General features: G+C 43.4%; 2 protein-coding genes across 3 annotated transcripts in view; one reads left to right on the top strand and one right to left on the bottom strand.

Annotated features, from left to right (window-relative positions):
- The window catches only part of SUDS3 (SIN3A corepressor complex component SDS3), a 34,807-nt gene extending 24,545 nt beyond the window's left edge, over positions 1-10,262 (bottom strand). The window contains exons 1-4 of the mRNA XM_037052213.1: positions 9,975-10,262; positions 8,024-8,093; positions 4,330-4,385; positions 2,302-2,373 (exon numbers count right to left, since the gene is read on the bottom strand). Coding sequence (XP_036908108.1) covers positions 2,302-2,373; positions 4,330-4,385; positions 8,024-8,093; positions 9,975-10,110 — 334 coding nt within the window. The 5' untranslated portion in view covers positions 10,111-10,262. The remainder of the gene's footprint in view (positions 1-2,301; positions 2,374-4,329; positions 4,386-8,023; positions 8,094-9,974) is intronic.
- Positions 10,263-13,651: 3,389 nt separating this feature from the next.
- The window catches only part of TAOK3 (TAO kinase 3), a 146,232-nt gene continuing 133,943 nt past the window's right edge, over positions 13,652-25,940 (top strand). For both annotated transcript variants that reach the window (XM_037052212.1, XM_037052210.1), the window contains exon 1: positions 13,652-13,933. The gene's annotated coding sequence lies outside the window, so the exon portion shown is untranslated. The remainder of the gene's footprint in view (positions 13,934-25,940) is intronic.

Raw genomic sequence — 25,940 nt, 5'->3', positions numbered from 1 at the left:
AGACCACTAGACAGGAGGGCCCTCTGCAAACCTAGGACTTGGAACAAAACGGATGCCTGGCTTCTAACCTTCCCTGGGTGACAAGGGAGCGCGGAGATTGCTGGTAGCCCGACAACTCCAGCGGGTGCTATTCACATCCACCAAGGTCTCCTTTGCAAATCAGATAAATCCCACGGATCCATCACCCCATTAAAAATCACGCACGCCTAGCTGGAGTGGCTCAGAGGATTGAGCACCATCCTGTGAAACAAAGGGTCACAGGTTCGATTCCCAGCCAGGGCACATGCCTGGACTGCGGGCCAGGTCCTCAGTTGGGGGCGTGCAAGACACAACTGACCAATGTTTCTCTCCCTCTCTTTCTCCATTCCTTCCCCTCTCTCTAAAATTAAATACAATCTTTTTAAAAAACCACATATGCACTTTCCCATACATCATAAGATTTTGAGTTTCAGGGACTCCAGACTAAAAATTCATGTGTCAAATAACAGTTATTGAATGAGAAAATTAACCAAGCCAAGGGACAAGCCATCTATTATTTTCTAACCTCCTCCCCTCCCCAAAAGCCCTGCTCACTGGGAAGCTATGGGCACTCGAGCACAGGCACACCCAGTCCAACGTGCTCACTCCTACGGTTACTGCATACTTAGACCGTCGGGAACAAGCCAGACAGCTGAAGTCTGTGCCATTCTGAGAAGTCACACCCGCACCAACAAGTCACGATGACAATTAGCACTTAGAGTTGGTGGCGGTGGTCTTAGTTAAAGCAGCCAAACAGACACAACCGAAGCAGGTGGATTGTCTCTGCACGGAATGTGCTTTCTGGAGCTCCAGACAGGACTAATCCAGGTGCTATTCTGCATTTCTACAAGTGTGGGGACTTCAGGAAAGGTTACGCGAGGACAGGAGGGACAACTCAGTCCTCGCCCTGCAGTTCTAGCTTAAGAAAAACGGCTCATGTCACTCTTCCTTCCTTACTTACACCTTAAACCAATCCCATGAGGTAAGTTCCCCTCTCCGGTGGGGAAACTGAGGAACCAAGAGTAAAACCTGCTTAAAAGCACACGACCTAAAGCAATGGAAAACCTAGACCTAGGGCCTCTCTCCACCGCACCACCTCCTCGCCCTGCCAAAAGGGCACTCCAAGAAAAGGACCGCTTTTAAAGGTGTTCCAAGGACGTGCCTCAGGAACTCAGTGCGGGTGAGGGGTGGGGGGTAATCACAGGAAGGGAGGGGGTGCGGAGAGGGTGCAGAGGGGGTGCGGAGAGGGTGCAGAGGGGGTGCAGATGGGCAGAAGGCTCCCAGCCACACCTCCACTGTTCCGCACCCCCTACGCCCTTCAGCTCCTCCTCTACCCGTTGGTGTCCACAGATCATCTACTCACTGTGGGAGAGAAGGACGGACCCAGCAACAGGAAGCTGCGAAGTCCCGGGAAGGGAAAGCAGAGGACAGCAGCCCGCGGACGGGCACCCAGACCTCCTTTTAAAACCCAACATTGCTTTCACCACTGCGGGGACGAACACGGCGCCTGCAATCGAAATGCCGGCTGATGGGGAGCTTCAGAATTTAACACACAGACTCCCTGTAAACACGGGAGTTTGTGTTTGCACACTTTAAACAGTCACCCCATCTTGGCTGGTGCGCAATTCTCTACTTACCTTACAACGTTCTTTCATTTACACCTTCAGATACCTTTCGTCAATGGAACAGCAAGTTTCCCTAAGTCAAGGGCAATGTCTAACACCACTTTATACTGCTCACAGAGGTTAGATGCAGCAGACGCTCAACAAATTTGTTAAATGAATACATTTACTGTGTATAACAAAGTGTACTTTCCTCCAAATGCGTTTATAACTTGACGGGGAAAAACCAAGGGGTCGCTCTTTCCTCCCGAGCAAGAACACCAGGAGCAGCAAACTGAAATCAGCAGGGGAACCACCTCCATCCTCTGACATGTCGGCCCCTCGGACGGTCCAGGAAGCCGGCCACGCAGACCCAAGAAAGGACGTGCAATTCTCAGGGCACCAGTGGTGGCTGGGGGTGCAGGGGGAATATCCTGACTGCAAGAAGCCACAACGAACCACCTCAGCTATGGACTGTGGTTGGTCACTGGAAAACAGATGACCCAGTTTAACATAACTGGACCTTTAAAATCTCTCTTCCCTAAACCTCTCCCCACAAGGGGATGTTTGAGATACACGTTCCCCCTCTTTGGAGAACAGCTCTTACGGCCACATTACACTGATGATGAGCGAAAACAGGCAGATTTGAAGACGATTTATTTCCGTTTAAGACGGCACTTACCTGCATTCCGTATCCTCTCTTTGTATTGCTGATCTAGCTTTTTCATCCTCTTCTGATATTCCTGTAACGTGCCTGTAACGTTGAGATTTAAAAAATAAAAAGTCACTTTGAGGATGTGCTCTCTGTTCTGGTTCCTAAAATTACTTCCTAGCACCACCGATGGCTGGCTGCCTTAGTCACATCAGGATGAAACGCAAACTAAGGAGAGACACACACAGAACTAACTGGACACTGGCCCCCAGCCCACACACAGCGGAAGTCACCCCAGCCCAGTGGGTTACGACTCTCTAGCAAGTAAGCAGTTACAGAAAGGCAGCAGTCTCAGGAGACTCTGATCACTGCTACAGTTCCAGCCAATGGGCTTTCCTTTCCTGGGGGAACTTCCTTCTCCTCCAGTGAGGTCAGGTCTCACTCAAAGCTATCTAGAACTTTCTCTGCGATGGCGGAAACGTTTTACGTTGCACTGTCCAATATGGCAGCCACTGGTCTCATGGGGTTCCTACGTATTTGAAATGTGGCTAATGCAACTGACAAACTGAGTTATTAATTTTATTTAGTTAAACATAAACAGCCACACATGACTAGTAATAATACTGGACAGCTCGGGTTTAGATTCTGACCAAATCTCTACTCTTTTCATCGCTCTTCCCAAAAGCTGCTCATTATGAGCGTCCCAATTCATGTGGAAGTGTTTCCTAATCCTAATGCTTCAGTTACGATATTGCGTGTGGGGCAAAAGTAGGTTTACAGTTGTGAGTGCAGGAAACGCACTTTATTCCTGTATTATTAACCACTGTATTCGTTTCCATATGAACTGTAAACCTACTTTTGCCCTACCCTGTATGATAGGCATCTTTTTCAAAACTCTTCACTCAACCATGCCTTACAGACTCGCCAGAGTGCAATGCATTTCTTTCTCTGTATTACTGTATTACCGTAGTGCCATGAAAAAAAGGAGAGCAAGCAGATATAAGTGCAGGATGGACTAGTCCGAGCAATGAAAGTACCTGGAGGGAAAGCAGTCTCACCGAGGCAGGCACCCCACAAAGGGAAGTCTGGGAGCGCAGGGCAGCAGCCCCCCATCCCCGAGTTCTCAGTGTGCCCGAGAGGACCAGCCACTTCTGTACATAATCCATGTACTTCCTTTTTCTTCGTTTAAGAAAGAGAAAGTGATGTGCCCAAAGTCAAATCCCTAGAAACCAATGGGATTCGGCCCCATAATGAGACTCGAGAGCCTGAACTACCTTTAGCAGAAAACAATATTCAACAAGATACAACCCACTTTTGAAAAATAATTTTAATTTATTGATTTGAGAGAAGTATCTCTTTGTTGTTCCACATTATCAGTGGGAACATTCATTGGTTGGTTGTTTCTTGAATGTACCCGGACCAGGGATCAAACCTACAACCCTGGTATATTGGGACAACCTTCCAACCAACTAAGCGAGCAGGGCCAAGCAACAATCCATTTTTAATTTACCATGCTAAAGAGAGAAAACACAGGAGGATAATTCACAGCTCATTAGCATTTAGTTTGGAAAGCACAGTATAATTTTATTTGTTGTTCTGAAAACATGTCCCCTGAAAAGTGTCTAACAGCCCTGGCTGGCGTGGCTCAGTGGCCCGAGAACCAAAGGGTGGCCGGTTCAATTCCCAGTCTGGGCACCTGCCTGGGTGACAGGCCAGGTCCCCAGTAGGAGGTCTCACGCGAGAGGCAACCACGCACTGATGTTTCCCTCTTTATTCCTCCCCTCCCTTCTCTAAAAATAAATACATAAATAAAAATGTTTAAGCGTCTAGCAGTAGGCAGCCTGATCTTCAGTTGGTGCTCTTCAGAAGCCCGACGTGAAATCCCACAATAGTTTGAAAGTCATGTTTCACTGACAGAAGACAGGAAAATGTACACCGAGCTAGCTAAAGTCAGCCCCACCAAATCTGCAATCTCCCCAACAGAGAAGTGAACACACAGGTCAAAGGTCTGTAACACAGGAGTACATCTGGAAACGAAGGGTGAGGTCACACACCCACCTTCCTGCAGCTGCTGCAACTGTCTCTTGAGAGAAGCCAGTTTATCCTGATACATCCTGCAAAGAGAAGAAAGCCACGCTGAGAGACGCAACGTCCCACACTCGATTCCAAACAGTCTACACGCAGAAACTACCTGGGCTGTCACCGGAGTGTCATCGGTGTCCCGTAGGACAGAGAGAAAACTCAAGTGTGCGAGCTGGTCCGAAATGCTGCGGCCGCCAAAGGGACCAGAAAGGGACACAGATTCTGTGCTCTTGATCCCACCCCAATTTTGTACATTCTCCTGTCACCCACCTTTAGAAATCGGTCTAAAAATCTACAGATATGAGCACATGCAGATTTTAATAAACAAGTGACAACGATAAACAGGCAAGACTACACAAAAAACCTGAAAGAAAATGGTGAGGCCATTTTTTTCTAGCCTTATAAGCATTAGTCTCTCTCTCTCACACTCTCACACACACTCACACACACACACACACACACACACAAACACATAGGAAAGGCACTGAACACATCCCTTCTATCAACTCTGCGATGAGCTTATAGATTCCAAAGGAGTAAGAGTATGCCCTCAGCACATTTCTTTCTATATTGCCTGTTTAGCTGTGTAAGCACTAAGTTAATAAACCTTCACGTCATTTTTTAAAGCACCACTTTTTTAGGATCAGAGAAACAGTAATTCAGCAACAACAGTTACAATGCACGATTGACCCACAGCCCCAGCCAGACGAGAACACACAGCACACACAGGAAAAGCACCGCCGAGTTCTAGCCCGCCCCCCGAACGCCGAATGGATCACAGGCAATCATATACCCTGGCAAATCTGCATGAATGGCAGATTCCACAGGTAAATCACATGTCCACAATGTTTTTGCTTCTACCTGAAAAACAGCCCCAGTTTCAAAAACAAGATTTGCAACTGGGGGGAAAAAATAACCCACTACCCAATGGGCAACAAGCACAACAGACTTTTGATTGGTTAACACAGCCTGCAAATACAGCCCAACTACCTAAAGGTTGAGGAAGCATCCAAGGAGGCAGAATCCAAGAATTATTCAAGATGCCTGATTCTGTCAGGAAAATTCTGATGTACTCCCAGTGTTCACCTTGAACTATACAGGCATTCCAGTTTGTTTTTACTTGCAATTCATTTATTTATTTACTTTTAATTGAATTTATTGGAATGACATTGGTTAATAAAATTATATAGGTTTCAGAGGAAGGCATTCAATTTCCATCAAAATTATTTTCTATATCATCAAATATTATGGGGCACATTCAAATTAAAAGACTGTCTCTAGCCTGGCTGGTGTAGCTCAGTGGATTGAGCACGGGCCTTCGTACCAGAGGATCATGGTTCGATTCCCAGTCAGGGCACATGCCTGGGTTGCAGGCCAGTTCCCAGCAGAGAATGCATGAGAGGAAACCATACATTGATATTTCTCTCCCCCTCTCTCCTCCCTTCCCCTCTGAAGATAAATAAATAAAATCTTTTTAAAAAGACTATCTCTAAAGCATGTTTAAACATGTCAAGTACAGGAGGGAACAGGTGTGTAAACTGTACACAAGAAGTCAGTATTTGGAACCCAGTACACTGAATTTCCCACCACACTGAGTGCACCATACAACGCCTTTCAATTCTGAGTCTGTCTCGGAAAGGGAGTATCAACACATTGAAGAAGTAGGTAACAACAAATTCAGACTCGGGAAAAGAACAGGTATATGAGAATGCATTTCAAATGGGTAAAGGTTGATTGGTAAAATGCCTGAAGAAAGTGAAATTAAATTTTTATTAAAGAGCATGCATAGTTTCAGGGATGAAGCTATGAGAAAAATCACAGGAAGTAATCCTCCTTTATTTAGCACTAGTCAGACTTCTGCTGAAGGACCCCTTTGGGTAGCAACAGTTGAAAAGGATGGCAGAACCCAAAGGGCGGTCACAAAACATTTGCAAATAAGACCTATACCCCTAGCTGATGTGGCTCAGTGGATTGAGTGCCGGCCTGCAAACCAAAAAATTGCCAGTTCTATTCCCAGTCAGGACACATGCCTGGGCTACAGGCCAGGTCCCCAGTGGGGGGGGCGTGTGAGAGGCAACTGATCCATGTATCTCATGCACATTGATGTTTCTCTCCCTCTCTTTCTCTCTCCCGTCCTCCTCTCTAAAAGTAAATAAATAAAATCTTTTTTAAAAGACCTATAATGAGAGGAAAGTAGACCACCTAATTTAGAGATAAGTCAAATCAAGAGCTTCAAAATACATTCAACAAATTTTTTTAATACTGGCTTGCATCTGTGTCCTCAATAAAAGTGAGCGGTTTTAGTTTCTCTGAGCACGCTTAGTTGTGGCTCTGTTGAGGACAAAGAGAAGGCCTGGGTGAGAACGTGTGATGATGGAAAGGGCACTGAGGCGGGAGTCCTGCTCTCCAATCCTGGTCTCCGAGCTCTCTGGACTCCAGCACACCACCTAGTGTACAGTCAACGCTCAGTGGGGTCACACCCATCTGTGAGTCAGCAGCTGTGAAACACCATTTATCCTTCTGATGGTTTTCACATCTCAACAAAAGTGAGTGTACACCTGAAACCTATATAGTCTTATTAACCAATATCACCCCAGTAAAGTCAATAAAAAAAATAGTAAACTTTAAAAAGTAAACATTATAGTTATTTAATCAGTCAAGATATTCTTCATTCTTCTGTATAAAAAAGCAACCCACAGATACATTTTACCAAAGGAAATGATGAAATAAAGAGCCTCTTGCCCTGGCTGGTATAGTTCAATGGATTGAGCGCCAGACTTCGAACCAAAGGGTCAAAGGTTTGATTCCCAATCAGGGCACATGCCTGAGCTGCAAGCCAGGTCTCCAGCAGGGGGCGCACAAGAGACAACCACACATTGCAGTTTCTCTCCCTTTCACCCTCACTTCCCCTATAAAAATAAACAAAATCTTTTTAAAAGAAGAAAGAAAATAGTCTACATGAGTGAGACACTGGGGCAGGAAGTTCACGAGGATTTGATGCTGTGATTCACTGCAGTTGGATTCACTGGACAGTTGCACCCTCCCACGAATTTTTACCTACAACTGGCAAGCAACATCAGACATTACTGTCTCGTACATAAGCTTAGGCTCCAACGAAAAACCCCTAATATAAAAAATAATAATAGTCTATACAAATAAGACGCTACAGACGGAACCTCATAAAAATTTGATGCTAATTGTTGGCTGCAGTAGACAGATTTGTTACTGAAGAAAGTGGTAACGAACATGGATCAAGGCATTTTGAGCTTTTGCAAACAGGAGATCACCCTGGTGAAGACACACACCAAAACCGCGGAGGTTCGGCACTGGGCTGCAAGTTCACAACCTCCTGGTATTATACGGTCATATGTACCATATGATGCTAAACAAACAAAATTAATAAAATATAACTTATTAGCTAAAAAATAGGGGGGGGGGTTCTGTTGTTTGGCCTTATTCCCCTGGGATCATTCCCTCAAGGTTCTTTCTAGCCTACGCTCAAAAAATGGTAACAGGAGGACCGATCAACTGGGGCAAATGTAAAGACAGGAAACTACACACACACGCGGGGTCTCTGGAGGCACTGCGGTCAAGCTGTGCACACAGGGTTATGACAGAGATTCCTTGTCAACTGTGTATTCCACACAAGCAACCTGAAAGTCATACTCACTGCTCCTTCATTTCTACATAATCCTCTTCATCATGCTTTGCCAGGTCAGTCTCGCTAGCGTCCTCAGTGTCTACATAAAATCAGAGAAGGGCTCGTTAAAAATCACAGTTCACAGAGTTGCTATTACCTGACCCACTTAATAAACTAATTTTTTGAAATGAATTCTAGTCAGTGCAGGCCTGAGTGAAGCCATCAGTGAAAAAATATTACAGTTGCTTCATAAAAGAAAATGTTATTTCCAACTCTTAAATAGTCAGACAGCTTGTATTTATCTGAAGTGAAACTACAGAATAAGGTGTATCAGACACAGATGGTCAGAGTCAAGGGCACTTCTTCCACAGAACACTGGCAGAGCAGGAAAAGGAGGTGTTGGTGTAAGACTGGAAAACGACAGGCAGGCAAGCCTTGATCACTCTGAGACAATCTGGCATGTACTTTCTCTTTCAGAATATGTCCAGTTTGAACCCTAACAGATTTTACATCCTATGTATACGAAGGAGAATTCAAATCAATGAACTAAATTCTAGTAACTAAAAGGTTTTCAAAGGGACAAGATGATCACACAGAAACTTCCAGAACATTTTTAACGTTGTTCTTAGACTACGCAAACCGCTGGAATGTCTACATATTTCAACAGCCCTACCTAAGGGGAGGAAAAAAAAATCAATTTTGGCTCCACCACTCCCCCTTGTGGGCACTAAAAGCAGTACAAGTAACAAGTGACTGACATTCAAAATCTCTGGTTAAGCCTTGTCTTCAAATAGGGTTTAACCAAATCAATTAGTTCCTTCACCTTTATTTATATCTGCACATGCAGCTGCCTTTTTAAAGGCTGTTACAGGTCCAATTCGCCAACCTTTCTGCCCTGAGTTCCTGCCATGTGCCAGCCACGGCACTTGGCACTTGGGGAACTGAGATGAATAAAACATAATCCTCATTTCAGACAGCTGGTCTAGCCTTTTGCTCCACGGCCCTATTTCGTGCCAGAATATTCTACCCATATATTGGTCTCTATTGCCTCTCTCCTCTCCCTCGTCTTTGGCTTCTTCACCTTTTTCCTCCACCCAGCTCCTTCCATCCCTCCAAAATAGTGTTCCTCACACTTGTCGAAGTGTAAAACCCAGTGTGAAAAACAAGACTCTGAGAGACAGTAATGATAATACAAAGAGCATTAAAACTTAAAAACACAACACCTGAGCACTATTAAACAAATCCAAATCCTACCTTCCCTCTATGTCCGTTGCCCCAAAGATTAAAAAAAGCACTGGGTATTTCCTGAGTACCAGGCTTTAAAGTACCAATACAACACTTTTTTGTGTGTGCATATCTCATTCAGTCCTCACACCAATACTAGGAAGCCCCATTTGCTGGAGAAATTGAGGCTCCTAAGCTTATAGCTTGTCTTAAGTCAAACGAGGAGTTAAGTGAGCCAAATTTAGATCTATATCTGATTCCAGGTCTCATTCCTTTAACCAAACCGTACTGCACTGCCTCAAGCTAAGTCTGACTAAAGCAATAACCCGGAGTAAAGGGTGGGGGCGAGGGAGCAACCAGAGAACTAAGAAGCCAAAAACTGCTTTGCTCGAATCTTCTCAGAAACTAAAAGGGGAGGAGCACCCAATGGAAGGCTTTCTCATTCCAAACAGTGAAAACCTGAGGTTCAACCAAAGACGGTTGGGAAATGAGAAGCAGAATCTTAAAGGGACCTCCTCTGGCTGTGACAACAGCTCCCTAAGTCCCTTCCTCCCAAAACGGTAGGGTACAGCGAACCCACAGCTCCCCCTCCCCCTGAACAGGTGGGGTTAACTTCCCGGAGCCGCGCTCCCTCCAGCTGCCCCTCCAGCCTGCCTGGAGCCTCGGAGGTCGCACCGCCCCTCTCCCACGCAGCCCCAACTCTTCCAGCAGCGGTCCCGCCCCCGCCCCGGGCTACCCAGCCAGCTAAAGGACGCACCTTCATCCGACTCGCGGCCCCGGCAGCTGCGTTCGTCGTCCTCGGCGCTCTCCAGCTCTTCGTCTTCCTCGGGGTAATACTCCGGAGCCGGCGGTGCTCCAGCCGGGGCCGGAGCCAACAGCCCCGCGGCACTCATGTCGCCTGTGACCGTAGCTCAGAGAGCCACCGGAGAACCGCGGCTAAGCGCCCTGCGGACTCGACGACCGCGGAGCAGCGCCCGAGGGATCACCCAACTTAAAAAGCGAGAGCCGCGGCGTCCTCTTGCGAGTCTCGAACAAGCTCCGCCCCTCTCGCCCGCGCTCGGCAACGGGGGCTTTGCGCCGGTGGCAACTTCCGGGTCGCGAGCTGTCCGAGGACCGCCTGTCTCCGCCATCTTTCAGGGAGTACAGGGGCCCCCGGATGCCTCCTTTGCCTTAACCCCAGCTGCTTAATCGCCGCCTTAAAATCCTCAATGAGTAGTTGGTAGAGACGGTGTCTGGATCTCTAGTTTTAGGCAAGTCCACGGGCTAGCCTGGCCGCGGCCAGGACCCCGAAGCTCCGAGACGACTCCCGGAAATAGCCGCCAGGCGGCGCCTGGAGCCAGAGCTCAAGCGAGCTTCATTAGCGATTTGAGGGTCGAGGAGGGTTAGAAGGGCTTTGGGCAGGTGGAGGTGGTCTCTTCTTAAACAGGTGAACGACATTAAACCTAGACATCTAGAGTTTGCGTGATTATCCTGAAGAAGAGGAGCCTGGCTCCGCCGTGGCTCGTGGAAAAGGATCTTGGCTCCTCGCCTAACTGAAAACTAAAATAAAGATAAGGATGCTGGTATTCCATCCTGGTGTCAGCAAAACGGAATTTTCCCGCTCTCTGGGAGTCCTTTCTGTTTGTATAGGTTTACTCAGTAAGCTGTTATCCCGATTTTACAGATGAGAAAGAGCTGTGACTTGCCCTAAAAAATGATAGCGTCCAGTCAGCCTGGTTTAGACTAAGAGCCAGGCCCTCTACAGTACAGCTTCTTCATATTTGTTAGAATATTAGTTTTTTGAAAAAGTGGTCTCCCCCCAATCTAATAACTTTCTAACCAGCTCTCAACTGGCACATTTGCCTACAGGAAGTTAATTAGGCTAACTTAAAGACAGTATATGTGGAAACAAAATGAGAATGAAAAAACAGAAGAGGGGAATCTCTGCCTGAGTTGATTTGTGTGATCCCCTCTGAGCAGAAGGGGACACAGTGTTACAAGCTTTTGCATAATGAACAAATTTAGGATGTCCCTTCTCTCACTACATGGAGCAAGAAAAGGGATAAGAAAAAAAGACACAGAACTGTAAGATGGTTTGCCCAAAGTTGCCCTACTGGCGGGCGTTGTACCAAGTCTCCAGAGAAAAAGTAACTTACAAGTAGTAAAGTTCAACGCACTGTAAAACTATAGGGCGGAATCCAATAGTATGATTCTCAGGTCCTCAGTGACTAAATCTCTCTCTGAACAGGCCCCCGTAGAGTCTTCTCAAAGTACAGAAACTTATTCTCCTCCCATTTATTTTACCATTTCTTATTTTGTACTTTGTCTTCATTAAAATCTTGGCTATATTTGTGATTCTTCCTCCCAACAAAAGTCAAGAATTTCCAGAAAGGAATGCTACAATGTCCTTCCAGCAGTGGAGAGGTCTTCTGAAGCCCCTTCTAAATAAGTCATTCTCAGGGCTCACTGTAGGTCCACTGTCTATGTATAAACAAAGATTTCAGAACTGTCTGTTGTCCAAAGAATGACATCATTTTCTTTTTTTAAGCTGTTAGATCACATTTAATTATTTGTAATCAACCGTATTGAGCAACTTGAGTTGCTATCAGTAGCAGTAATTATAGATCAGAAAAAGCACCAACATTTTAGAAATTACAGTTCATTGATTTAATGAATCAAAAAGAAAAAGAGTTGATTTCTTTGCCAATTGGTTTCTTTTCAAGACACTTGATTTTTTTTCATCTCGCTTATGTTTTATTTCTATTTTCTTGATTGCAAATAACATCTGTCAATGGTCATGAGTTTCTTTTTTTATATGAATAGACACAGCTGAACACTTGAGTGGTAAAAACTTACCCCATTTTTTCCAATACATATTGCTGACCTTAGAATTGGTAGGATGAGCTCTTGATATTCTCTTTTATTTATCTATAAGGTGGATCTAGCTATTTTAACATAATGGTTTTGGACAGTTTTTCTAGGTCTATAAAAATCAAGTTCCTTCAAAAGTAAGTTTTTACCATCTTGAAATGTCTCTGCGTCCCTTCCCCAAATGGCAGAAGTCACACTGCTCAGAAGACATCTACTTCGGAAGACATCTACTTTGGAAGTAGTCTTAAAGTCCTGCCAATCTCATTTATAGAGAGGCCTTCTCTGCCTACCCTGACACTCAAACTTCACAGGGGAGAAATGTAACTGGAACAAGGCATGATTTTAAAACAGTAGGGAAAACATAGTGTTTAGGAGACACATTTTGTCAGTAGGAGTGAACAAAAAAAAATAGAAAATTTGGGGGAGTGAAGTCCTACAAACAAATCTGACAAGGCTTGGGATCAACTCGTTTGTAAAATGAAACAATTTCTTCATAAACAATTGGTCAAAGTCCCTAAACTTTGGGGTTTGGGGACGAGAGTAGCAGTTTTCAGTTTCATGTATTGTTTAATCAACATATCGCATTTCCCAAAAATAGAAAGAATGGCTCTGGGGAACATGATGCACTTTCACCCCTGGCATCATCTCTCACCTTGGGTCAAGATGGGTCTCTGGTTATCACAGGTTGCGCCTGGGTCAGAGTTTATTCTACTTTGGTCATTAGTTAACACAGAACCATTAAAACATGTGGCCCTGAAAAAGAGTATGTTCAATAGTTTTGCTGAAACCTTGCTAAAGCTAATAAAGTTTCCCCTACCACACAGTTCCTGTTCCACATGCAATATTTACCCAAACCCACAAACTGATCATTTCTAAAGCTCTGTCCTCGCACCTATCAAAATGTGCCCCATCACTGTTGAATAGTTGTGCAGAGCATACAGCTAGTATACAGATTTCTTCTTCCAAGAGCATTCATTTATTAAACTGACATCTTTGGAACGGAATACAACGTAGGGCAACTCCCTTGACAGAGCTACAAAAAGAGCTTAATTCATAAAATATTAACAAATACTGAGTGAATAAATGCTACATTATTTTCTGGCAGAATTACTTAGAAAGCTGTGCAAGGTCTGGCGGGAGAATGGGGTCCTCCTCAAAGGCTCTAACATGGTGGTCCAGGGGAGTCCCAGGAGGGCCCTAGTCTCTGGGAGTTTCCCAAGAAAAGTAAAGGAGCGGGGAAGAGTGCCATGAACTTTGACCACAGCGCAGCACAAACAAGAAAGACCGCACCCCAAGCTGGCCCTTGGGTAACTAAAGTTGCAAGGTCTTCCGTGTCCGAAAAAACCCCGCCCCCTTTCATTCCGCCCACCGTCAACTCCGCCAATCCTCAGGCGCCATCGACAGCTCAGCTTCTCAGGCACCCTCAATCAAGTACCTATATCCGGGCGCCGGCTTGTGCCCCGCGATCAAGGAACGTCAGTAGAGAGCCTATCAGAGTCGAGCTGGGGGCGTGGTCGGAGGCGGGGGGCGGGCGGACTGAAACCGTGGGGCGGAGCACGCTCGGCCCAGTCGGGTGCGATTGGCCACCCCTGGCAAGAGCCGCACCTCGGACAGCAGCAAGCGGCGGCCGCGGGAGGGTCTCGGTGGCACCCGGCAGTGGTGGCGGCGGCAGTGGGGTCCTGCGTGAGAGAGTGGGACGCGACACAGAGATCGCGGGTGGCGGCTCCGCGAGGCCGGCCCGGGCACTCAGCGACCGGACTTAGGGATCCTCCAGAGGACGAGCGACACAAGAGTGACTCGGGAACAAGTGTGGGAGAGGAAGCGGCGGCGGCGACGCCGGGCCGGGGTGGTGACAGCAGGTCTGAGGTGAGAGCGTCGGGGTGCAGGACTGTGACAGCGTGAGCCTAGGCGAGGGGACCTTGGGCGGTTTGAGATCGGCGAGGAGTGAGGGGAGTTCCGGGAGCGGGTTTGACAATCCAGACTGCGCAGAGCAGACCCCCCAGAAGAGCTGGGGCAGACGGGCTGAGGGGAAACCTTAAGGAGGAGCAGGGGGACAGTGTGTCTGAGAGGGGGCGCCCGGAGGGTCCGGGACAGCGGCTCGAAGAGAGCGAACTCTGAGGGGGTCCTGGACAGCGTGTCTGAAAAGAAGGGACCCCGAGAGAGAGAGAGGGGGGCAGCACGTCCGAGGGGAGTTTCCTGGAAGGGCCGGGACAGGTGTGAGAGAGGGTCCCCGCGAGGGGCGGGACAGCGAGTTTGAGGGGCGTCCCCGAGAGCGGCAGGGACGGCAGGTCGGATGGGGTCGAAGGAGAAAGTCTGAGCGAGGAGGGGACCTCGAGAGGGCAGATCTCGGGGGGCTAGCCTCCCCGAGAGTGACCGGGCCAGCCGGTCCGAGGGGTGGGCGGCCGGGCGGGGCTCGGAGCTCGCCGGGGCCCTGCGTGGATCGGGGTCCCTGCGCGGGGCCGAGGGGCCGCGCCGCTCGCGGGGTCCACAGCCGGCCGCCCTTCCCCGGGGGAGTGTGCGAGGCGTGGGACAGCGCGGGCCCCCGTGACTCCGTGGGTGACTGTGGAGCGCGGGTTATGTAATGAAACGTCTAAGTAGACCGCGCGGGCTGGAGGGTCTGGCAGGAGCACAGAGATCTTGCAACCTCGAGAGGGCCGGCGGGACCTGCTCGCCGGCCCTTCCCGTGCGTGGCTCAGCGCTGGGCGTGGATGCCTAGAAAGCGAGGGGGCTTCCTGGCCTCCAACGCGTGGTCGGAACGTGGAAAGTTGGGGCGGGCTTCTTCAGCCCGTCACAAACAAGTTGGACGAGACAGGGACCCTTTTGGACGCCCGCGGCTGGGATCGACTAGGATGGTTCTTTTCGTAGACCCTGTATTTTTCATTCTAAGTCCGGAAGGACCTAAGAAACTTTTTCAGATCTGGCGGCACCTCAGTACCGATGTCCACAATGCAGATTGAGAGGAATGTATGCTGAACGTGACTGTTAAACTAGGATACGTTGGAGGTAGTTGGAAGGTCAGACTGAATTTTGAAAAGAGCTCTTGGAGTTGCTAAACTAACAGCACTTTCCAATTAGACTTCTCGTCGGACGAGCCACCGGGGCTGAGCTTTAGCTTTAGGTGTAGTTCCAGGGCGGACCGAGAAGAGAGAGAGCCCGTTTTAAGGAGGCGAAGTGTGCCGTGGTGGGAGGCCAGTGTGTGTCTGTTAAAATGCAAAGATAAACAGAGGAAAGGGATTGGGGGGTCGGAATTTGGGGGGGGGGGCAGACTCCTACTTTGAGGGATGTGAAAATTAATCTAACGACCAGGCTCGTGATTCAAAGTACTGCCCTGGCTACCTTTCAAAGGCTCTGCGCAGCGCACGTGCTTGGTTACTGTTGCATCCAGCAGTTTTGCAGGTGCTTTTTTTTTTACCTGTTTTTCTCTGGGTGTTGCTTCTCTTTACCCCTTCTCTTTACAACAGGTTTCTTTCTAATAGAAGCAAATGTGGAAAATTATGGTGTTGGGGAAATAATGGTGAATGTAATTAGTAGGTCATTTCACAACTATTTAGATATCCTCTTTGTTTCCGGTTTAGAATGTGTCTTATTAGAAGCCTTTGCCCTTTGCCCACATTTAGCAAAGGGCAGCTTCAGACTGAGAGGGAAGCAAAACATACTGAGTTATTTTCCAGAGACAAAATGTAGAAGGCTTACATAGAACCGCCTGTTTAAACCCAAGATAAAAATTCCAGAAGTCATCTTCATCAGGGTGATAGTGGAGGACATCTGGGGATTTTATTTGATACTGCCTGATCCAGAACACTTGTTATCTGGCTTCAGAAAGTGTGGAACCCCGTGTGGTTATGAAAAACCCACCAACCCAAAATCCTCCTCTAAGAAATGGAAGTCATGGAGACAAGAGAAACAACAACAGCAAATACAAATTCTAAATCTGGGTCAACGATCATTTATTTAAGATATATTCAGTGTCATTTTTGAGATTAAATTTTATTTTTTCCAGAGCCCTAGGTGGAATGCAAGTAGAAGCAAGGTCAGTTAACACTAAAGATTATTTGCAAGGGGCATATATTCACTCTGTAGTGCATGTAAGCATCTGAAATGGTCTGTGGAAGGGTTGGGAATCTCAGTACCACTAATTCTACAAAGTAATGGAACTGTTTGAGCAGATAAACTCTTTTATCATACTTGTTAGCCCATTTGTGACTCATACAAATGGCGGTTCCTGAAGATAAAACTCTGACTTTATTTTCTTGTAAGAAAAGAAAGTGTTCTGATACTCCCCTGAGTGATTACTGATGCAGTCATTTCAACCACATTACGTCATGATATTGATCCAGAGACATTGAAGAGAGATTCATTGTAATAGAATTTTTAGTGATAGGAAAGGCCTAAAATAACGGTTTATTCCTGAAGGAAAGGAGGGGTGTAGGAGGGTAGGAATCCTGTGACAATTTATTTTCATTTGTTTCATAAAATAAAACACTAGAACTATAAATATGGGACCTTATTACACTTATGCTCATTTAAACTGTTTCTTTTCCAATAAAAATATAATCAAAAGTAGAGATTAAGAAGGAGCCTTACACTTCCATATGAATCGTTTCGGCAACCACAGAATATAAGTCATTTTGGTTGGCAGTTCTCAAACTAATAGTTTAGAAGGATGCAAGTACTGCCCAGTAATACAATAACCCATTTTATATGTACAACCCATTGAGTCCTATACAGTCAAACCATTGTAATGTCAGAGTCTACCTTGGTATCTAATTTGGTTTAATGTTTAAGCCAATTTGGAAAACAGTTCTCATCTCTTGCCAGTGTTCAGATTTGGTGGTTTCAGTAGTATAGGAGAATGAATGAAAACTATCAGTGCTCTTATTTTAAAGTCTTTGTTTTAAAGCCTTTTTTCCTCTATAATCTTTTCCTCCCCTCTTTGTTCCTTCCCTCCCCCCAAAAAAGAAAATAAAGTCCATCTGAAGGTGTTGTGTGACCCTCCTGAGAGAAATCTGACATTTTCAGATTTCTTTTCATTTTTCAGTGAGAGATTCCTGTCAATCAGAGAATCGTTTTGAATTAGTAGTTTTGAGTTGCAAAGTAGTGTCATTAATTGAATTTCACCATAGGGAGTTTAGGTTGTAGTTATTCAGCCTTATATTTAGCAATTTGATTGGTTGCTTCATTAATTATGGGGCTATATTAAAATTTTGTTACTGTTTCATAAACTCAGACTCAGCTTAGTAAAAAAAATAAGTGATATCCAGCTACTTATAATAATAGATTATATATTTTCATTTATAGGCCAAACTGTGATCTAACTCATTTCTAAGCTATGGTGCCCAAATTAAAAACAACTATTTGGAATTTTTATGATAACCAGTAGGAACCAAACTGATAAATGTTATGATTTCAGGTATACATATGTTGTTAAAGTTACCTAATACTGTGTAAATCAACATAATTTTTTTCCTGCTTGAGATTTGTTAGAGGCATTGAAATATATTTTAAGTCTTAAGGTATTTCTGTATTCCAACAGAAAGACTGAAGCATCAGTTTCTTGATTGGTTAACACAGGACAGTCCCCTAATCATTGTCAGCCAGCTTACAAATACACATTTTTCATCCCCAGAGTGAGCGAGAAAAAGAAGATGGCTTGGAATAAACATTGTATACCTAGCAAAACCTACTCCCATTAAACAAAGCGATGTGGCCCACATGTCTTTAGCTTCCAAGCTGGAATTTGTAAGCCGGAGTCTAGTGTTTTGGGCCCTTACACTTCACCCTTGCCCTCAGAGAAATGATGGATAGCAAAATCAACCCCACATTGTATGCTTTGATATGCTTAATATTTAATTAGTCAATTATCAAAGTACTCATGGAAAGAGTTCAATTTTGCTTTCTTCCATGGACAATGGGATTTTACTTTCTTTGATGGACAATGGTATAACTTTTGATTTCTATATCAAACCAGGACGCGTATATATTTATTTTTTGTGGAGTACGTTTCACTTTCTGTCCAATGACACTGGCTTGTATCCATAGCAATCAAGGCTGTGACAGTCCAAACACATTTTATTTACGCATTACAATATATGACACTAATCAACGCAGAATGCTCTCTTACATAAATTAATCACCCAATTAGTCTTGGTGCTAGGCACACAAAACAGAATCATAGTTCACGGCTAATTTTCCTTCTATTGTGAACACTGGCCTTTACTTATTGAAGGGGGGGTGTGTGTAAATATACAAATATTTCCCCAAACCACATAAATATTAATTTCATTAAATGATCCAGCTCAAGATTTAATAGCTGAAATACAAAATCACAACATTTTGCTCCATACACCTTTATGCTTCCATTGTCTCTTGTGCAAAAAAAATTGCGTCTTCCGCTGTATACCAGTTCCTTATTTTCATATGTTTGCCTTTTACTAGCTTGTATGCACTTTGAGGCAGAGATGGGTCTCGTATATCTTTGCATTTTCCCGGCCCGGTATAGTATCAGGCATGAAGTCTGAAAGATGCTCAATAAATGTGAGTCGAAAGAGTGAATGAATTAATGATCAGCAAATAAGTAGGTTATGTCCACACTTTGTTCCGATCCTCACTGAGACCTTTTTGTATATCAAAAGGGTGGCAAAAGAGAGAACGATTTGTTTGGAACACAAGGACAAATGTTGGCCGTATTTATCTGCCGTATAAGAAACGGAATACCGTATTATAGGAAGGGGGAAGGGCCTTAGCCTCAGAGATAACCCTAAGCACCTATTTTGGCCTTGTCAGTATGCCAGCTGGCTGGCACTGGGTATATTACTTAAGTCGTAAAGTTCTCAATTCTCTTATCTGTAAAGTAATCATACATACCTCATGGGATTCTCCTGAGGAATAAATGAAGCAATCTATGTGAAGTGCCAAGCACAGTGACAAATGCGTGTGTAACAAATGGTAGCTGCTTATTATTGTCATCACTTGAAACACTTTTTTTATTGCTGGGTTTTTTTCCTATGCCCAGTATCTAATCGTTTGCTGAAATGCATGGCTCCTGACTCAAAAAAAAAAGGGGGATAATGAGTAGATTCACACACAGGTAAATTGAGAAGTGAGAGTAAGTGACTTCCCAAGGTCATGTAGACAATGGCATGGATCACTCCGTCCAACTGAGTTTGGGTTTTCAACTCAGTATCCTTTCTGCTGTATACCTCTCAATGGTCCAAGAAGGAGCTAATGAGGACCTTAATAAGCTGCTGGGGAAGAAGTACAGTGACAGTTTTTCAGTCTCCTTTTTCATCTTCCCTACGTATGTGCAGTCGCTCCCTTAGCTACAACTCTGCATTTGCCACTCGCATGTTTAAAACCCTTAATAATCCCCCATGGCCCTATTGAGTCAGTACAGATTTAGCAACCTGTTTTTAGGTTCCTATTGCCCATAATCTGGATAAATAAATAATTAGATCGCACATGTCTATTTCTTTGTTCCTGCCATTTTTCCCTGTAGAATGCCTTCTGTTCCTCATTTGTCAGACCTACCTCCAATGATATCTTTCCAAAGGCCTTCTCTCATTCTCCTGCCAACTCTCTCCTTTGAATTCCCTCAGTGTTTGCTTTGTATGTTTTCTTACTGCACTAATATTCTCTCTGATGTAACATTATAGGGTTTATCCTTGTCTTATGCTTCCCAGATGTCCATCTTCTTGGTTTTAAAAGGACATCGTCTTATATATCTGATCAAGTGTCTTGCAGCTAGTATCTGCTCAACAAATAGTTGTTGAATTATGTTAAATTTAAATGCTTATTTTAGGTGCAAAGATAATATTTCAATATAATTATTGCTGCTAGTACAGACAACAGGGATAATTCCAAAGTGAAGAAGTCACTTCTGGCCAGGGCCGGTTGACTCCATTGGATGGAGTCGAAGCATCCTCACGTACACCACTAAAGGCTTGCATGTTCCATCCCCAGTCAGGGCACGTACCTTTGTTTCGGATTTGATCCCCAGCGGAGGGGGGGGGGGCACATATTTGAGGCAACCAATTGATGTTGTTCTCTCACATCGCCGTCTCATCTCCTCCTTCTCCTTCTCCTTCTCCTTCCCCTCCCCCCTCCCCCCTCCTTCTCCCCCTTCCCCTCCTTCTCTTTCTCTCCTTCCTTCCCTCTCTCAAATCAGTAAACATATCTTCTCATGAGGATTTTTTAAAAATTCACTTCTGAACCTCACAGTTGGTCAGTTCAATGCTAGTGGTAAGAAGTATATGGAAATCAGTACGTTCTTCTTCAAAATCATAGTATTTCCTATGCTTCTTTTGGCAGCACATAGGCTAAAGTCAGAATGATAATATTTCCTAAAGTGACCTTTGGCTCTGAGTGTTCGGGATTAGTTTTGTTTCCTTATGTGATGGTTTTATCAATAAGGAATGGGCTCTAACTTCGGGTCTTGGAAAGTTTGTTTTCTTTTCTGCAGGTATTAGCAACAAAGGAAATAAGAGTCTCTGTTATTTGCAACAGAGGTGGTTATTCCCTTGAGTTAGAGGTAGAGTCTGGGAGAGCTCTCACACTCTGGCCTTCAAAGCAAAGTTTCTTTGTGATATAAGCAATTGGCAGCTGTGAACAGATAAACTTATTGTTATCCCCCCTCTCATGTTATATTCTTTTCTATAGTGCTTACTACCTTCTGACACAACGAATAACTTATATTTTATGCATTTGGTTGTCTTATATCCCTATGTTAGAATTTAGGGTCTATGAAAGCAGAGATTTTTGTTTTATTGATTGCTGTATCCCCAGCTCCTAGAACAATGCCTAACGTGTAGTGTAGTAGGTGCTCAATAAATATTTGTTGAATGACTAGCTAGATAAATTTGGCCTTTGGAATTTCTTTATTTTGTTGGCTAAAAAGGTTTTATTTTAAACAGAAGAAAGTAAAATCCTAAGGAGGTCAAGTATAGAAGAACTGGAAGAGCAGAGTTTATCTGTACATTTTACTCTCTGGGTTTCACATTTTTCTTTGAGCAGCCTTGAATGGACTATATATTTGCTTTTACTGAATGCATTTAAAAGCCATTCCTGCCACCACACCATATATCCAAAGATGATTGTGTCTCACTCTAGCTAAAATCTAAGAAAACTGTCCATTGTAACAAAATCTGATGGAAGCTTGCTGACTTGGCCCCGTAGGCATTAAAGACTAATAAGACCAAAATTATAATAAAATTTAGTAGAGGAGCATTATCCCATTCAAAGCACTTCACTTGCTTTTCTTAGATGCTGATATTAACCCTGAAAATGGGCCACATCAACCTTCAGCTGTTCATTTGGGGTTATCATTCTTCTGCATGTTCAAGTAATTGGGTTTGAAATGTGTTTAAGCCTGAATTAAAAGAACTTAGTCACTGGTGACTCATAGTGAGAAGTTTTTCCTTTTCCCTGCTGGAACATACGCCATTGCCTCCAACATAGCCTTCTTGAAACATTAAAAACATAAAGGCACCTAGTTTTATGTACTATGTTCTGGAAAAGTTCTTTTCGGTTTAAGGTGGTATCCTTTACAGTGCTTTTCAGCTACAATTCACCTTCCAAAATCCCATACAGATTTCCTTGGTCTCTGCCCTCGTGGACGTTTTTTTTTCATTATATGTATATGAAATCATCAAAAGTCTGCTAGTGTGTGAATGACCACAGGGACTTGACCTGTTGTGTTCATTACTATATTCCTAGTGCCTAGCACAATGCTTTAGACTGAGAAAGCAATGGATACATATTTGCTGAGGGAAGTCACATTCATTCTTGATGGCAGTGCATCTTAGAAAAAATCATGAAAGTCCGTCAAAATACACTTTCTCCAGCCCCTTTGAATTAGGTAATTATTAAATAACAATCATCCTAGTTTGGGAGCCTCTTGGTATTAGCCCAAGGTCGTTTTGCCCTAATAGTGCTTAGCATTGATTGTGCCAACCTGAAATTTTCTTTAATGGTTCACTTAAAAAAGGAGGAGTGAATTGGCAACACCCATAGCCACTTGTACCTGTGGGAACCAATAGGAGTTGTAACAGGAAATACTTAAGCTTGCAATACCGATGGTCGCGTGCCGCAGCCAGGTCACGCTGTTTTTATCTGCAGTTACTTACCAGGGATTGTACAGTTTCTTGGGTTTTTTTTTTACATGTATAGATACATATGTTTAAAAGAGAATTAACTGTAAATGTGAAAATTAAAATGTGAATTATTTGCATTTTCTTCGGTATCAAGGAATTGGTAAGTTATCCTCTTTTAACTAAGTTCTTTCTTTTACCTTCGAATGTGTCCTGGGAAACCTCGTTCTAGCCCACAGGGTGGAAGTGAGGGGCCCTAGAGGGGGGACATAACTGTAAAATGAATGTAAAATTAAAATTTAAGCTGTATTATTGTCAGTAATAATAATCAGTTCTAATACTTAACCTGATTCCATAATGGTAGGCACTGGTGGAGGTCTGCAGTGTTTTACAAGACATTTGTTTAGCTTGAGCAAGTTTTCCTTTTTTGTACGAACTGGTGGGGAAGAATCAGAATAAAGTGTTTAGAACATTCTTTTCAAAATGTCGAAATGTAAAGCTGTATAAAATGCTGTTGCCCTGAACTGCCTGACCAGGAAGTACTCTCTGTGAGCCGCCTTTATAAAACTGTCTGTAATAACTTCCTTTCTCGGGATGAAGGTGCTGATAGCATGGTGTTGTTCTTACCACTCGAGTTCAGTTTTAACTTCTCTAAGTGGTTAAGAGGCAGCTTTTAAAGAAAGCCACCTCTGGGGCAATCTTATTATTGCTGTAGCTAAATAAAGAATTTGTTGAGTCTTTTGTATGTTGGGTTGGAAATGTCGGACATGCGTTTGAGAAGATCTACTGGAAGCTTGATGTTTTGTTTTACATTTAGTATTTTATTATAAATATGGTTTATGTCTAAATATTACTAGTGAACTCTTTGTAGAATTTCATGTGAATATTTATGGCCTTAGCTCCAAGTCCAGCTGAGAGTAATCAACCTCAAAAGTCACTGGATTCATATGCTCTATTTATTTTAATTTGTAGTCTGATACTCTACAGATAAATAACGATGGAATTGTTTTTCAAAAATTGTTTGATTTTTTTTTCTTTCTCCTGGATAAGCAAGGTAAATACTGAGCTGCAAATAAAATACCCAAATCTTGTCAGAAGTCTTTTAAATGTTAAATATACTAAAGGCCACGTTTATTAAATGGATACAGTTTATTCTAATGATTATAGTATTACTGTAAAACAATATTTCAAAATTAAGCAATTCAAAATGCCATACTATCCATCCTAGAAATCTGACAAAATTACCTCCTATTTTTCTTCTTTTATAGAAGGAAAGATAGGAGAGACACCAGAGTAATTTCTTGAACATAATACCAAATTTAGAGACAGAAAAGTCAGAAGACTTGATCACATTGACTTTGTTTTGTAATTTTTTTGTTTTAGTTCATGAGCTTAGTTACTTATTAAAATAGAAAAAAATATGTTAGCCATAAGGTAAAGAATTATGGGACTACTCTAGACCATGTGGAATTAGATGAAGTAGGAAAGTAAATAGCTTTTTAAATTTAACATGTCGTGGTTTGTATGTTAAAAAGTTAATGCAAAATATTTTGAAAACCAGGAAAGCTACCTTAATAGTTTCTTTACCAATAGTTTCTTTACCAAACTGCCTTAATAGTTTCTTTACAAGACTAGGCTCTTGGAACAAGGTTTGAATGAAATGTGTGTAACTCTGACTTCCAAACCCCTAGCACTCTACATGCTAATGTGTAAATTAAAGTCTTATCGCTGTACCTAGGATGCATTATCATTCTAGAAGCATGTAGAGGATCTTACTGATTCGGGGGCTGTACTCTTTCTAATATATAAAGAAGGAAATTAAATTGTTCAAATAATCTTTGACATACGATATTACACAGTGTGTTTTTCCTTAAAATTGATGAATGTTAAATACTTAAAAGTACAAATTATGCAAACTTTAGTGTTTATAGACAGGAGGCCTTTTATGATCGTCTGAGTGTTCTGTGAGCATGCCGTTTGTATCCCAGTCACAGTTTGAATGGGGTGGGGCAGAGGAAGTGGGTGGGACTTCAGAGCAGTGACAGATTATTGCAGATTATGTGGCTGCCTGCCAGAACACCACCAGTCGGAGGGAAAAGTGGAAGTTACCAGCTACAGCCTATTCGTTTGTTTCATAGGATGTTTATTTAGCCAGTTATAACTAAGCCAATTATATAACCGTTTGCTGGTTTCATATACAGATGACAGATTTTAAACTTCCGAATTACTTGACATGTGGTTAATGCTCTGTTCTTTAGTTTCCCATGGTCCTATTCCTTATCTGCAGTCTGCAAAGATCACACTGACCCTTTCGTGGCAGACCACGTGTTAGCAGAAATAAAAGGGGTGAGCCGAGACAGAACTCTCAACTATAATTGCTTTATTTTCCAGTTGAAAATGTTGCAGTTGCAATGCAGAGTATCCCATCATCTTTAGACAGTTTATATAAAATACTAATAAAAATAATCATGCCTTGTGGAGGAGTTGGTAATTCTCGATTGTTCTGGTTCAGTTTGAAATTGAAATTTTTTACTGTTGCAACATAAAAGGAAGCTTTGTGGAGGGAATATGACATCTCTGCCCAGATGCATAAGGAGGGAATTGCAGTGGAGAGTTATTTTTAGAAGTGTCTTACGAATGTATTTTATGTACTGAGAAATAGCTTTCAGAGGTTAGTTTCTATTTCAGGGTCACTGGTGGGAGTTACATAGTTTGCTCAGACCACTGGATATTCTACTACAAAAATGACTTCTTAAGACATTTTGATGTCACCAACCAGCCTAGTTGTTCTTGACCTGGCTGATGTGCCTAAGTAGGAACACTTTTTCAAATGGGACCACATTGAGATCCTGTCAATACCATCCAATAGTCATGTAATGTAAGTATCCCTACTGAAGGAGGAGACCGTTCATTGTCATTTCACAGTGGTATCCCATTCTCCTCCAGGAACAGAGCCCAATGTTTTCAGAACTATAAGGAGAGGTCAGACGTAGTCCAGGGATCCACCCATTTGTATCGCTGACACAGTTCTTAGAATTTATGCTCCACTTACCATTTCACACAGTGAGTAGCGTGTCCAGGTCCCTTCTATCTTTTAGTTTTCATTTCAGTCACATATGTTTAGGGTTGGCAGTATAATCTAATGATTACCAAGAGCATGTTAGATGGACATGTCTGCCACCTACTAGCTCACTGGCCTTGCAACCTTGTACAAATCCGTTAACTCCTGAAGCTTCAGTTTCTTCGCCTATAAAATGGGCATACCTACCTCAAAAGATTATTGTGGGGATTCAGTGAGATTACGTAGACAAAGCGCAAATTTGGCCATGCATTGTAAAGGAACAGTTCAGTGAGCGATACGTCTATTTTTGCTATTTTTGGACATTTCAGTTTATTCACAGCTCTATCAGGAAATGGTCACAGAAAGAGATATAGAACCATACACACAATCACTTATAAATAATAGAACAGTTATTATAATAATAGAAGTATTTAGAAAATACCATGGGGGCACTTCCCTTACCACACAGTATACTTGCCACCCATCGTAAAGGGAGCAGGGAAGCAGGGGACAAATTGACTCTAGATTGAAATGATTATTAGTCAAAAAATTCATCTGCCAAATTTAGCTTTGGCAGCATTTTTCTCTTTCTTTTTTACTTCAGAGAATTTCCTCCCAATTTGATAGCACAGCTCAGGAAAGCAAGGTGGCAGGGTTCTGGTTTCTTAATTCATTTCCTCTATAGAGTTTGCTTTCTTCCGACTGCATCACTATCAGATATAGTCAG

Source organism: Sturnira hondurensis, unplaced genomic scaffold (genome assembly GCF_014824575.4).
Source record: "Sturnira hondurensis isolate 20B ecotype Veracruz unplaced genomic scaffold, ASM1482457v3 Scaffold0007406, whole genome shotgun sequence".
Classification (NCBI taxonomy): domain Eukaryota; kingdom Metazoa; phylum Chordata; class Mammalia; order Chiroptera; family Phyllostomidae; genus Sturnira; species Sturnira hondurensis.
This window is presented reverse-complemented; position numbering and strand designations above follow the sequence as displayed.